The 14,871-nt window shown below is 45.4% G+C and overlaps 1 protein-coding gene across 1 annotated transcript in view; it reads right to left on the bottom strand.

Annotated features, from left to right (window-relative positions):
* IL2RG (interleukin 2 receptor subunit gamma) overlaps nucleotides 1-10,151 on the bottom strand; it is a 35,113-nt gene extending 24,962 nt beyond the window's left edge. Inside the window, exons 1-4 of the mRNA XM_029607235.1 lie at nucleotides 9,915-10,151; nucleotides 5,539-5,629; nucleotides 1,539-1,726; nucleotides 922-1,064 (exon numbers count right to left, since the gene is read on the bottom strand). Of these exons, the coding sequence (XP_029463095.1) occupies nucleotides 922-1,064; nucleotides 1,539-1,726; nucleotides 5,539-5,629; nucleotides 9,915-9,990 (498 nt within the window). The 5' untranslated portion in view covers nucleotides 9,991-10,151. The remainder of the gene's footprint in view (nucleotides 1-921; nucleotides 1,065-1,538; nucleotides 1,727-5,538; nucleotides 5,630-9,914) is intronic.
* Between the last annotated feature and the right edge of the window lie 4,720 nt (nucleotides 10,152-14,871).

The raw sequence follows: 14,871 nt of genomic DNA, 5'->3' as shown, positions 1-14,871 counted from the left end.
TTCCTTAAACATAACCGTAACAATGAATGCTGCATATGAGGCAGGGAGGTGCCGATAAAGATGAGAGGGGCCTAGGGGCTGTCTCTTGGCATTGGCCGTGGAGGATGCATGTCGGCCATGGGGAGTGGGCCTTGATGATTTTCGACAGCCTGGCACATCTGCAAGGGACCCTGGCAGGGCCTGCTGCATGGCGGCCTGACAGGGTCCCTCTAGCAGTGGCGCTCCACCGCTGAACGGGGGGCTCACAGGGAGAGCAAACCCCCTCTTGCCCCCTTCAGATTCCGCTAGGGTGATGGGGGGGCAGAGTCATTGGCACTGCTCCTGCGGTTTGAGATAGGACTCGGCACCAAGTTTAGATTCCCCTGTTAGGGTCATCTATTAAACGACTGTAGCAAATTTGCATCAGAGTGATGACTGAGGCTTTTCATTGTGTCTGTGTGTAATTAAGGGGTGGACAACCTGGCTGGGCAGGGGCAGGATAGAACCCAGGGAGTCGAGGCTGCCTGGTTAATTTCTTCATGGAGAAGGTGGTAGATGCATGGAATGTCTTCCCGAAAGAGGTGGTGAAGGTGAGAATGGTAATGGAATTCAAAAGGGCCTGGGACAAACAGAGGTTCCTTGCTGGCTAGAGGAATGGAAATGAAGACATTTATTTATTTAAAATATTTCTAACCTGCTTATATCAAAGTACATTGTACTATTACAGCTAAAGTTTACATTTCTGCATGCATCAGATGCTATTACCCTGGAAATATAACCCCCAAGCTTAACTCACCTATGGCTTCAGGTGGCTCCATTTAGCCACTCAGTCCTGCTCAGTTTTCAGTGGGGCCTATTTATCTGCCAAACTTCTAAAATTAGCTAGATCATTTGCATATGTAGGAATCCTGTAAGAGACCAGGATTGCTGATGAATGCTTACCGTCCACTTGGTGTCTGTATTGCTTTGGTATCGAACTTGGAACTGCAGACAATTTGTGTTGTTGTATCTCTGCTTCCAGTTCAGCAGCAGCTGATTCCTGGTCAGGTTTCTAATGATCAGGTTTACAGGGGGATCCAGCTTCACTGAAACAGACACATCATTCTAAATTACCTTCCTGTGAGCTTAGATTTATTTATGTATTTATTAATATGTGCTATTCCACCTCATATCAAGAAGGGCCTTAAGGCAGATTGCAATCAAATTTAAATCTAAATTTAAATTTAAATTTACCAACACGGTAGCCTCTATATCTCCATCTTATATTGTCACTCAAATTCTTCCCTGATCCATTGCCCAAATTTTGCACTGCTCTGACTCTTGACTCCTACCCAACATTCCATCTTTAATATCTCCCAGTCCTGATCCCATGGTGATCTTTGCCAGCTATATGCACAGTGAGGAAAAGACAGGAATTCTTCTGTTCAGGAAGGGACAGAGAGGTGCAGTCTCTGTCTGAAGGACTGGAGAGGGGTGTGTGTCTGCGAGACGTAGGATGGTGGTGGGAGCCTAAGCATGCAGGTATCTAGGGGTAGGTCAGTGAGCAAGTTCTTCCATACCTATATCTTGCAGTTTTAGTTCTGAGGATGCGATGAGCTGGCTCTGGGCCCCATGGCTGCTCTTCACCTGGACATGAAAGGGTTTCCACTTCTCCAGCTCACTCTTTGTGAAATTACAGCCAATATTTAACTTCTGCTGCTGGATGTAGCGTTTGCATTCTGAAGCACTGCCTGAATCCCCAGTGTACCTAAACCAGAGAGACATGACAGCCAAGGATGGGAAACCTGAAGACCTTAGTCAGAGAGGAAAGGGGGAGAGAAAGGAGAGTATAGCCTATACTCTTTGTGGGGTAGATGTAATAAGACCCGCAGCAAACAGGCGCCAGTTATGAGTGCTTATTTTGATCACCGCGTGCAGCTGAAGATGCTGCTTCCACGGGATGTAAAAAAAAAAAAAATCATGCAAACGAATTGCGCACAGAAATCCGCACCCATACGTAAAAATGCGCATACCTATGAGCCTATGAAATAAGCGGCCGCATCTGCGCTCAAAACCCATGCCAATAATCCACGCATAAAAGCAAGCGAACGAGCGAATGGGTCTCCCTATTAAGTGAAAGTATGACCCTGGAAAGTATTTTTAATATTTCAAATAACTGTGCTGCAGAAAACATGGCAAATATTTTCATGGATGCGAATTCACACTGGCACAGCAGCGAGATAGGTGCTCAGTTGGGCAACAACCTGGATGCTCGAGTGCCGACATAGAAACTCAGCCTGGAGCGAATATGGATGCTCTGGCGCCCAGAAAGGTGCCTAGCAAATGTTGCCACTCAGGTGCTGAGCTAGGCGCTTAGCTGGTCACGAATCTATATGACCGGGCACCCAGAAAGTCGCCCTAGCTAATCTTGCTGCTCAGGTGCAGAACTAGGCGCTCTTCTGGCCGTGTACCTGGCCGCTCGGGCACTGAGCTAGGCTCTCAGCTGGTCATAATCTAGCCACTCGGACGTCAAGAAAAGCGCCTAGAGAAGCACCTTAAGATGGCCATTCTGATGCCGAGAAAAGCGCCTAGTGATACTGGCCACTCGGGCGCCGAGATAGGTGCTCAGCTAGATGGTTTTCGGGATGCTCGGATATCGATATAGCCCCCCCCCCCCCCCCCGAGTCGGCACTCATGTCCTGACTGTGGCGGTAAAAAACCCGCATAAAAAAAAACAGCACTAGCATTAGTGTGGCTCTCTGCATTGTCAATGATTAGCTAATCGCCTCCTTTGCATGCCGTTAGCATGCATTTGCACAGAAAAAAAACCCGCTGGTCTGTAAGCGCGTTTGTACGCACTTTTTCCCCCGCACACAAAACCCTTATTACATCCCCGTATAGGGCTTTGCGCGGGAAACTGCATGTACAAACGCATGTACAGGCGCGTGCAAACCCGCGGCAGCTTCAGCGCACCTTATTTCATCAGCCCCTGTATAGAGGAAAGGTTAAAGGATAAGGAATATGGTGGAAAGAACACTAAAGGGTGAATTTTAAGAGTTGCGTGCATAAAAATGAGCATGTGCAAGTAGCGCATATTTGCTTAAGTGCTCTTTTATAAACCTCAAACATACGGGGTGGGGGTCAACATTTAGACGTATGGGTTGCTATTTTAAAACTTGCAAATGTGACACATACACAGCTGTTACCTAATTATCAGGTGTAAGTCAGAATATAATTCTTTATAGGCAAATACTGACTGGTTGAGGGGTCTGGATAAACTGGAGGCATTCAGGCTGATGAACCGGGAGGGAGGAGGGGGTCTTGTTAATCTAGAGATAGACTGGGCCAACTGGTGGACTAACTTTTAAAACTAGTAATTTCCTTCATGAGCGCATGTTATAAAAATTTGATCATTTACATGCATAAAAGCCGGTAAGTGCTAAGGAAAATACTCAAGTTACATTTCCTTGTCTAAATTATTAAAATTAGGAGCACAAATACGCGCACATAGCAGATATAGGCACTGATCTGGATACATTTTTACTTATTTTGCTTCATGGTGGCAAAGCAGTCAATTATCCAGAAAAGTCTTGAAAAGCGCTACATAGTTTTCAAATGCTAGTTATTCGTCTTTCTTACTTATCCGCCTATGTAGTGCTTTTCTTTTACTTATCCAGGTATCTTACATTGCTGGATAAGTCTTAAACAGCTTTACTTAGCTGGATAAGTTGCCACAGCGCTACTTAGCCAGATATGTCGCCACTTAACTGGATAAGTCAAAACTTATGCAGCTATATTTAAAATATATGCAGCGTATTTTTTGATACACGAACATATTGGGTAGACTTGTGCATATTTGATATAATGTATATGCATTTGCAAGCATGACATAAAATATGTGTGCATACGTGCGCATGTCCATATAGCTGCTCTATGCATGTTTTAAAGTTACTGTCCCTGAGAGCCGTTTTTTAAGGAAGATGCAAATGTAGCATACTATTGTGGCAATTCTCAAAAGCCCATTTACCCATGTTAAGTGCATCTCACATTGGTAAGACCTATTCACAATCCAATAGCATGTATTATAGCAATTTTCAAAGAGCATGTGCTCACAGATATGCTATTTTATAAACGTCAAGAGCAGGCAAATATTATCCATTTCGCATGGACATTTTACTGGTGGAACAAAGGGGCCGGCTAGGGGTTTTCCGGAGCGGGGTTCAGAAGCCAACAGTAGTTGCTATTTTGTAGGGTCCCTACGTGTATACATTACCATATTTATTCAGACATTTTTACAACTTCTAATTACTCACGTGATTGAAATCATACTTATCTATTGTCTGCAGTTTTTTGGGTGGGAGGTCTGGGAGAACTGGTTGGGTTTGAGGATGAAGATGAAGTACTAGAGGAGAAGGGCTGGGTGAACTGGTAAGTATTGGCGGAAATGGTGATTCCAAGTACATGCGTAAGTATTTTCAAACGGTATACATGCGTATTTTACAAAATATCTTCCTCCACATATAAATCAGGGTTTTTAGGCATACATATATTTTTTACATACCTAAAACATTTACGTGTATGTTTATAAAATGAGTAGAGCACATGCATACTTTCGGAGCAGAAATGTACAGTATTTTATAAACTGTGCAGCTCCCACAGCACAGTTTGTTAAACACTAGTATTAATCTCCACACAATCTCGTACGTACATAAATGCTGTACCATTGATAGCTTGAACGTCAAGCTTCCTGTATCTACTTTAGTAAAAACATTTGAACAAACTTGTGAACACATATTGAAACCACCAGAGACATTGTCCCTATAACACAGACATGAGAGAGACAGGACGTTACTGAGCACAGAATGAAGACACCGGAAATACTGTCACTTACAACACAGGCAGGAGAAGGACAGGATATTACTGAGCACAGAATGAAGCCTCCGGAGACACTGTCACTTACGACACAGGCAGGAGAAAGACAGGATATTACTGAGCACAGAATGAAGCCTCGGAGACACTGTCACTTATGACACAGGCAGGAGAGGGACTGAGCACAGACTGAATCCACCTCAGACATTGTCACTTATAATACAAGCAAGAGAGGAGCAGGACATTACTGAGAACAGAATGAAGCCTCCATAGACACTGTCACATACGACACAGGCAGAAGGTCAGGATATTACTGAGCACAGAATGAAGCCTCCGGAGACACTGTCACTTACGACACAGGCAGGAGAAGGACAGGAGATTACTGAGCACAGACTGAATCCACCTCAGATATTGTCACTTACAACACATACAGGAGAGGGACAGGACGTTTCTGAGCACAGAATGAATCCACCAGAGACACTAGCACTTATAATACGGGCAGAAGAGGAACAGGACATTTCTGAGCAGAGACAGAAACCACTAAAGACACTGTCACGTATGACACAGGCAGGAGAGGGTGAGGAGGGTGAAAAGGGAAGGAAGATGAAGGGAGAGTTAATGCTGGATTAAAGAAGGGACTGAGTGGTGTGGAGATTTGGATGGAGAAATGAGGTTAAGAGTGATTGGAGAGCTCTCGGATGTCTGACATACCAGTAATACAGAGAATAGTTCCCCACAGGTGTTCCCAGGCCATTCCACATGCATGTCATATAGTCCTCATTGTAGACTATGCACTGCAGCCCTGTAAGAGAAGGCTCATGGAGTCAGTGAGTTCCCCTAGAAATTCAAATTCACATTACCTTATTGTCATGACAATTGCTAAATTAATGGATAGAATGATTTCAAATAAGGAAGAGAAAAAAACAACTGCACAATTCCACTAGGATCCAGTGAGTCTTGTGCTCTGCTCTTGTCAGCCCCTTTGGCTGTTATGGATCCCCGTCCCTGTCATGGATCCATGCCCTGCTCCTTCTGGGCCCCTACCTTTCACCTGTTAGGCTTCAATGCTGTGATGTGTCTCTACTCTGTGCACTTTGAGTCACTTTGACTCTAAAGGGCCGAATCCTACATCTTGCTGAATAATTCTTATGTGCCTGTTTCTTTTCCTGTTGGCCCTTGAGAGTGTCACCATATTCCCACCCTGAGGAGAGATGGATACGCCTCAGTCCTACACCAGGAAGATACTGTCACACCTCTCAGAGCAGATGGTGAGGGACTTTAAGAGGGCATGGGATAAGCACAGAGGATCCTTCCTTGCAAAACGATGTTTAGCGATAATTGAAGCATGACCTAGTGTTAAAGTGTCCCATACAAATGATTCAGCTGTGAGTGTTGAAAGTGCCAAAATAAATGGCAAAAGTTATAAGTCCTAGCGGAAACCCAGGCGCTCACATTACTGCTCTGTCTCACCAGCTGCACAGGGGATCTAGGAGGCTGAATCTTTGGGCAACAGCCATGCCAGTTGGGGAAGCTATTTCCTTATTTAAAAGCTTTGTGACCAGAGTTGGGAAGAGCTAAATAAAGACTCTTGTATGCTCATCTGCCTGAGATGGTAGTGTTGGTGTACAAGTGACACATACTGGCCTGGTGAAGGAGTATAACCCTCTCCAAGACAGGGCACACAAAATGTGAGAGCGTCTGGAACCTGTGTGGGCCAAGTGCCAGTCCCTTGGTTTAGGGTTCAAGACGGTGAAAACAGGTCAAGAAGTTGGTGCAGTGGACCCAGGCCCAGAGGCAGGAGCAGCAGAGAATTTTCTGAGCTACACTGTGATCTCCCCTCTGTGACATGAAATGTGAGAGAGTCTGGTACTGCTGTGGGCTGAGAATTTAGGGTTCAGCAATGTGCATCTAGCATATGGTGTGGTGGACCCAGAACTGCCTTGTGAACCCTGTCCCTCTCTGTCTCTATGGTGGTTGCTGGTAGTCAATGTACACCCCCACTTACAAATCTACACCAAGAGGTATTTCAGACAATTTAACTTTGATTTCTGGGTTTACCAGCAAAGCAACTATTTACAAGATGAAAGAGAGTAGTAAGTAATTACTGAATTAATCAGGCTTTCACATCCTAATTGCAGCTTTCATCAGTCAACCACATTAGTTATCAACAAGTTAACCAAAGTTCAAAGAATTTTCCAGATGTTCCACTAGGCTTCACCTTATTCTTCTATCATACTTTTTTTAGAAATATGTTGCTCACTTTTCTGTAACACTTCAGAAATCCCATACTAACAATATCCCACCCCACCACCACTAGAATACATCAAACTCCTCCATCCAAGTCAAGGTTTCGCACAGCGGGCCAACAGAGTCCCTCATTCCCTGGCAGCATCCCTGGTGCACTCCTCCTTGTGAGCTCCTCTCTATTCCATTATCTTCCGTTCTGGATGGGGCCCAACTCTTCCTGGTCCTTCCTCCTTTTGGCAAACCCAGACTGGGTCCTCTGGTAACTTTTGTAAGGATTTCTACTCTGCTTCAGGCCTTTCCCCTTGAAGGGGGAAACTTCTCTCAGGAGCCTTTCCTAAAGGCTTTAGCTGGCAAGTCCCTTCATGCCTACTCCATGGTGGAGGCTCCTCAGCCTCCCACCAGACCTCGAACCCAGGTTGTATACCCACCAGAGACTCTTCTTCACAACCCTTAAAGGAACCAGCAGAATACACAACTCCTCATTAACTTCGACTAGAAACTACTCATTGGACCAATATACAAACACGTTTGGTCACCATTTACCATGCCATCTAGGTTCCATTCATTGGGACTGCCCATATAACATTTTTTCCCTTTCCCCATAAAAACACATTGGGGGCTCCCCCACCCAAAATCTCTCCCAGGCCATGCTCCAATTTAGGGTCCGGAACGCACTTACTATCCCAATTGTTTGTGCTGGTATTCAACCTATATCCCAATAAGGTCCACACCAAGATATATTCCAAAAAATTAAACTTTTATTTCTGGGGATACCAGCGCTCAATATTTACAAAATTGGTAAGGCAAAGTAAAAGTCACTAATTTAATCAGGGTTCACAGGCTTTCACAACCAAAATGCAGCTTCAGGGATCTCAAGTTAACAGTTATACAAAACTATTACAAAAGTCAGAGGATTTCTTCCTGCACCTTAATGCCATCCAATAATCCTCACTCCTACTCCTTACGAAATATTTTTCTCACATTCCTGGATTTAAATTAGCTCGCCTCCACCATTAACTAGAGAACATCAACTTTCTCTCAACAGCCACATCAACTTTAGTTACATCAGTACTTACGTGTGAGATACAAGCTACCACCGCTCTTTAGGGCAAGTAACTCTGTATCCTTGACTCCAGGATTCTCCATAGACATTGCTGGCATTCTCAATATTTTCCCCTGCTGAACTTCCTTTCTCTTCTCTGGTTTTCCCTGGGCTGTGGAGCTATGTATCTCTCCTACTCCTCCTTTTAGATCCAGGCTGGGTTTCTTGGTTGTTTCCCCATGGGAAGAATCACCACTTCAACCTCCGGCCTATCCCATTGAGGGGGAAAGCCCCTTGCAGGGTCCCTTCTGATGGAGGAGGGAGGCCCTATGCTCAGATGCTGCCTGGTGGCTCCCTCTAAATCTCTTCCCGTCAAATTTCAAACCATTATTATATACTTCTATGAACATATTCCCTCGTGGATCCTTGTCCCCTAATCCCTTAAAGGAGACACTAGAAATTCCTTCATAAATTTGCATTGGTTTACCTACACAGTACTCTGCTACCATTCACTGTGCTATCTAGTAGTGGTTCATAGTAATTGCAAGCCTCAGCATTTTTCCAAATCAACACATTCAAAAGAACTTTATCAACCATTTGCAAAGTCCAGTAAGAGGTTAGGTGAGCTTCCCCACCCAGCCTCCTCTACTAGTAACATAAAGCCTAATTTGAAGGCCCATCACAGCAGAAATATCTCACTAGTGCAGGGCTTCCCAAACCTGTCCTAAGGACCCCACAGCCAGTTGGGTTTTCAGGATATCCACAATGAATATGCATGAGATCACTTTGCATACCATGTAGACACAGTATATACAAATATATCTCATGCATATTCATTGTGGATATCCTGAAAACCCAACTGGCTGTGGGGTCTCCAGGACAGGGTTGGGAAGCCCTGCACTAGTGGTCAAGCTCTGTGGCTGACAGTTGGAACATAACCTTCCCTCCCAGCATCCCATCCAAGTAGTCAATTATCCTTCCTTCTGCACCTCCTCTCCCACTTGCAATTCACTGGTAGGAGAGATGCGATAGCCTCCTGCTGGAACTCAGGTGTGAGCCACAGTGTCTGCTGATGAAGATGCAAGTGCTGACCAGGGGTAGTGGGCTTCGTTTTACCCTGGAAACCTGTGCAGGGGGGGGGACAGGTGATGCAGGCCCTATGCTGCTTCTGCAGTTTGGTTGGCATTACCCTACAGAACCAGCTGCAGAGATAAGGGGAGGGTCTGGGCATGGGTGAAGGGTGAGGGTGGAGGTCTCCTCATATCTCCAATGACTTTTGGGAAGAGACTCCCTTGCCTCACGTTCTGATTATTGAGAGGCTCCAGTGAACCCCTGCCACCCATTATCAATGGATGCCCCTGGCTCAGGCATAGATGCACTGTATCCAGTCTGGGCTGGCATCTTGGTGAATGCTGCAGCATTAGAGAGAATCTGTGTTTGTCCATTACCTTTTTTCTTTACTACATACCAGTCTTATCTCCTCTCTAAGAGCAGAGGACACGACACCAAACAGAGGACACAGAATTTTACTCCATCTTGCTGTTCCAAGGCAGGAGCCGTGATGGGGTACCAGAGGATGGAGAGGACGAGAGAGGGAACGAGGAAGAGATCAGCACTGTTCCACCTTCCTGTGCTGAGGCAGAGGCAGGGATGAGGTACCAGAGAAAAGAGGACAGGAAGGAGCAAGGGAGACAGGAGGAGATTAATTATTGCCCCATCTTGCTGTGGCAGGGCATCGGATGATAGATGGGAAGAAGACTTAGAGATGTAGAAAGAAGGAGATGAAATATTGTCTCACCTTGCTCTGCTGGGGCAGGGGCAGTGATGGGACAGCAGAGGATGGAAAGCAGGAGAAAGGTACGTGACTCCATCATGTAAGCTCAGTCTGAGCTGTCCCAGTACCTCTCTGCCAAGCCTGGATCACCTCCTCCTGGCCCAAGGGCCTGAAAGTACAAGGCACTCGGGTGCTGAAAACAGGAAATTCTGTCACACTAGCCTCCTGTCCTGCCTGCACCACAAGCTGGAAAGAACCGCTGCAGCGCTCTGCGACTGCGTTCGTGACTTACTCCCACAGTCACTTCCTGTGCAAACCCCATCCCCCATACACTGTAACACGAAGCAACCAAAGGCAGCACGCTATAACCTCTCAACACCCAGAGCTGGGCACTGAGGAAGTGATGGGAAACCTTAATTAAAGCTCCCAAAAACACACAAACATCAAAGGCGAGTTCACCTATGCAGTCTGCCCAGTCATTCCTGTCCATGCTGTTACATCATTTTCTGAATGTATAGTTGCTAACCACCACGACCTATTGGAGTGTGTGGTAAAGCAGTAATTTTAAATAAATAAATATATCCCAGCTGCCACCACAGAAGCTTGACCACTTCTAGCACATTGGCTCCTTGTCCTAATAACGTAGATGAGTGTACAAATTCTCACACATTATCCAACACCCATCCCCCACCCCCTCATATCTTACCACCAAGTTTTATAATAATCTACACAAAGCTAACAGGGCTGCTGCTTGAACAGCTGGGCTTCTAGATCTCCATGGCCTTGCTTGGACAATCAGCTGCACCAACCCGGTTCATTTCTGGGGAGCTGTCTGCTGGTTCCCTCCTGGCAATTCCTTGCTTGCAGTGTCACTAGCTTGTGCTTCCTTTCTCCATCCCGTGTCTTGTCCTGATTAGCTCTCCCTTTGCCTCTGCTCTCAAGGTGTAATGGGTCGGGGCTGGTGAGCCCTTGGGCTGCTGTGAAGTTGATACAGCCTATCTTGTACAGGCACAAGATAGGCCTTAACTGGCAGCAGCTGATAGACCCCAAGGCAAAGTCTGAGTCTGAGCAGTAGTCAAGGCAAGCTGAGAGCAAGGCAGATTGGAGATACTGGCTAACGTCAAGGCAAGCAGAGGGCAAAATGATCGAGGCAGGTGGAAGACCCGAAGTCAGAGTCCAGGCAGAGGTCAGCATGAGAAGTCGCTCCAAGGAAGAGAAAGCGAGGAGATGGGAGCAGGCTAGATAGGCTGGAATAAGGCAGGAAGATTGGGAGAACAGGATACAAGCAGGAGGCAATTAGCACTGTAAAGAGCAGGGGACCTGATGCAGAGGCACTGGGTGCTGGTTCTGGGCTTAACACTTTATACCACGCAGGATGTGATGTTATCAGTGCGTGTTACAGGAGTCCAAGCAGCAGGCTCTATAAAGGGGCTCAGGAGCTGCAGGAAGTTCTGCCAGGGTCCTTGGATGGGCTGCAGGCGCTTCAGACTAGGGGTGTTACATGAGGTTGTTAGCAATGCTGCAGCCCCCTTTGTTTTGTCCAGCAACTGGCAGTGCAGTGACAGGAAGCACAAAGTGCTGCGAGGTTAGAAATAGAAAATGTTTTCACTGTGAGAGCTGAACAGAAGTTTCCTGGCTAATGATGCCCCAGGCTGCCTTGCAGAGAGAGTAGAAGTGACTCTGAGCCGACTTCCTAAGGAGGCAATTTTCAAAATGCTGCATTGTTCCAGGCACAAAAAAGAGGTTCCAGATCCAGGGCTCATGGGTTGAGGGAGAAAGGGGGGAGACTTGGGAGTAATCTAATTAGTACAGTTTTAAAGGCCTGCGTGGGCATCCATGTGCATGCAGTTCCCCACACGCACAGGAGGAATGGGGGGAATTTTGTTTGACGCACATGGCGATGAGATCGGGCCTTCCCTAATCCCCTACCTATCCTTCCTTCTTCTTCCCTGACCTCTAAACCCCCCCCCCCCCCCCAAAACTGCCTTTTTTATTTTTTGGGCCACTTACTTGCTCTCCAGAGCAGTAGCAGATTCCGCGCGCCGGACAGCCGTCTGTGCGCGCTTCAGTGGGACAGCTCCTGATGGTGCTGCCCCAGCCGGCCCCCACCCCCGCCCTGGCCCTCCCCCTTTTAAAAGCCCGGCAGTTCCGCACATATCGGAAGATATTGCGCATGGCCGGGCTGCTTGGAAAATGCCCTCGGCGCGCGCACACAGCCCAAACATTCGCATATCTCCCGGGAAGTTGCGCGCAACGGGCTTTTAAAATTTGGCTCCCTAAGGAAATATTTCTTTACAGAGAGAGTGGTGGATGCATGGAACAGCCTCCATCTGGAGGTGGTGGAGACAAGGACAGTATCTGAATTCAGGGGAATCTCTGAGGGAGTGGGAGAGATTGTAGAGATGGGCAGACCAGATAGGCGGTCGTGCTTCTTTCAAACCCTGCCCCTTTTTTTTTTTACCAGAGGTAAAAGTAACCGCACTGTTACCAGCACCGGTGCTGAGGACAGGGGCCCTATCCAAACCCTCCATTTCTACAGCTTAAATGCTTATTCACATGTAGAAATGGCTTGGAGAATTCCCTCTAAAGTATCCTGAGCCTGGACATATCTGGTTATGTTCAGTGGCTGCTAGAAAGCCGGATAAGTCACTTATCCGGCAATATGGCGATCTGGCTAATTTGGGGGCAGGCAGTAGGCGGATAACTTATCTGGCTAAGTAGCAATTTTGAGACTTAGCTGGATAAGTTAAACAGCTATGTCTAGACTTAGCTAGATAGCACTTATCCGGCTAAGTAGCATTTGTATGCGGATATTCAGCAGTATAACCATGCCATGTCAAAGCCGTGCCACTGAATATTCTTGTAATTTAGCCGGATGAGCTATATCCAGCTAAGTTACTTAACTAGCTTGCCTTTAAATATCTACCTTCTTAAATTTAGAGAAGATAAAATTCACTAAAAAAGTCAGCAAAAATAAAAATGAAAAAAACAAACAAACAAAAAAAAAAACCACCCAAACACTTAAACACTGGGATAAGCAGCATGGAATCTATTGAACTTAGGAGTCCTGCCAGGTATTTGTATTCCTGGCTTGGTCACTGTTAGAAACAGGATGCTGGGCCTGATGGGACCCTTGGTCTGACCCAGCATTGTACAAAGTATGTTTTTATATAAATGGGAGAGCATAAAGAAATCCACAATGTATCTTGAATTAGAAAATAAGTAATCAAGGAAATCCAGTCAAATAACGAAAGCTTATCTAAAAAAAACCCCAACAAGATTTAATTTGTCACCAAAACCTTAAAATCTCTCAATCTGCATTGGCTTGAACAGGCATTGAAGTCCATAACTGAAATGCCAGAGCTGTCCAAAAATCAAGACTGTAAAGAAGTAAATTTAAGTTTAGATAAAGAAGGTACCACTAATGGATTTCATTCAAAGAACATAATGACCTAGTTGGAATATATCACTAATCAAACAGAGGACAATATTCAAAGCCTTTGTATGTATAACTTTTCCACTTACACAATCAAAAGCCAAGTTTCAGATTTTTATCTCACCAACCACATCCAGATAAAAAGGGAATCTAGAAGTTGTTCCAGGGTTGGGGCTAATCCTGAGCCAGTAAATATACTTTTTGGGTACTCTGGCTAAAATTACATGCACTAGTCTTGTTGAAAATGATCAGTCCTAACTTTACTTGGCTAAAGTTATACAAGTTATATAACTTTCCCTGGATAAATTTGCCACTTGCCAACTTATAGAATATTGACTTCATAGTTCCTAAGATAAAGGTGAGCCATATTGCTGCCATGTGGAAGGTTGAACATAAGAACTTGCCATACTGGGTCAGACCGAGTATTCATCAAGCTGAGTATCCTGTTTACAACAGTCACCAATTCAAGTCACAAGTACCTGGTAAGATCCCAAACAGTCAATAGATCCCATGCTGCTATCACACAGTGATAAGTAAGTAGTGGCTATTTCTTAAGTCTATTTAATCAATAACAGGTTATTGAATTCTCTTCCAGGAACTTGTTTATATCTTTTTTTAACTCAGCTATGCTAACAGCTTTAACCAAATCCTCTGGTAATGAATTCCAGAGCTTGATTGTGTATTAAATGAAAATGAATATTCTTCAGTTTGTTTTAATTGTACTACATACTAACTTCATGGACACAGATATGTGTCAAGCTGGTAGGTGTAGAGAATTTTCTATGCATAGTTAGGACTCTGACTCCCTCATTAGTAGTTAGAGACCAGGCTGCCTCAGACATCAATGATGGTTGATTAGAAACAGAGCAGGAACCTACACATTGGCCATGTGTAGGTGCACAAACTGCTGGAGGTAGTTTGTCCACAAAAAAGGGCCAACACATATGTGTGACTGTGTGCATCTGGGTGAGTGACGTGCTGTGTTAGCCTTGGTCCTCATCTGTGTTTAGGGATGATGTTGGCTTGTTGCTCCCTCCATTACTATATCTATGCATACTCCAGACCAGGCAGTGTTTGTGCATCCATTTTGCACAGACAGTCTTTCGACACAAGTGCTCCTGGGCTTCCACTGTTTACAACAGGTACCTCAGAGATACAATTGTATCATATGGGGAGAAAATGGCCTCATGCATACTCCACCTACAGCTCACATTGTTTATTCCTTGAGTTGAGAGGGCATGGTGTGAAACTTTACAGCATCAGACCTCAGATATGGTGTATTACATTTCTAGATGAATAGATATCTGCCTGTAATGTATACCTTCCGCCTCCCAGACCCTGATGCTCTTCCACCTAGTACTTGGAGTGGTCCTAATTTTAGATGTGTGCATGGTTCCAAGAGCTTCAGCTGCCAGAGAAGGTTTGAAGTTTTGGTGGGGGAAACGTGGGGGATGCTTGAGGTCTGCTGGCACTCCTATTAGAGGTTCCCTTTTTCCAGACCGTGGCTTACTTACCCTCCCTCTCTGTAGAACAGATCCTAGACAC

This window comes from Rhinatrema bivittatum, chromosome 6 (genome assembly GCF_901001135.1).
Source record: "Rhinatrema bivittatum chromosome 6, aRhiBiv1.1, whole genome shotgun sequence".
In the NCBI taxonomy this organism is placed as follows: domain Eukaryota; kingdom Metazoa; phylum Chordata; class Amphibia; order Gymnophiona; family Rhinatrematidae; genus Rhinatrema; species Rhinatrema bivittatum.
This window is presented reverse-complemented; position numbering and strand designations above follow the sequence as displayed.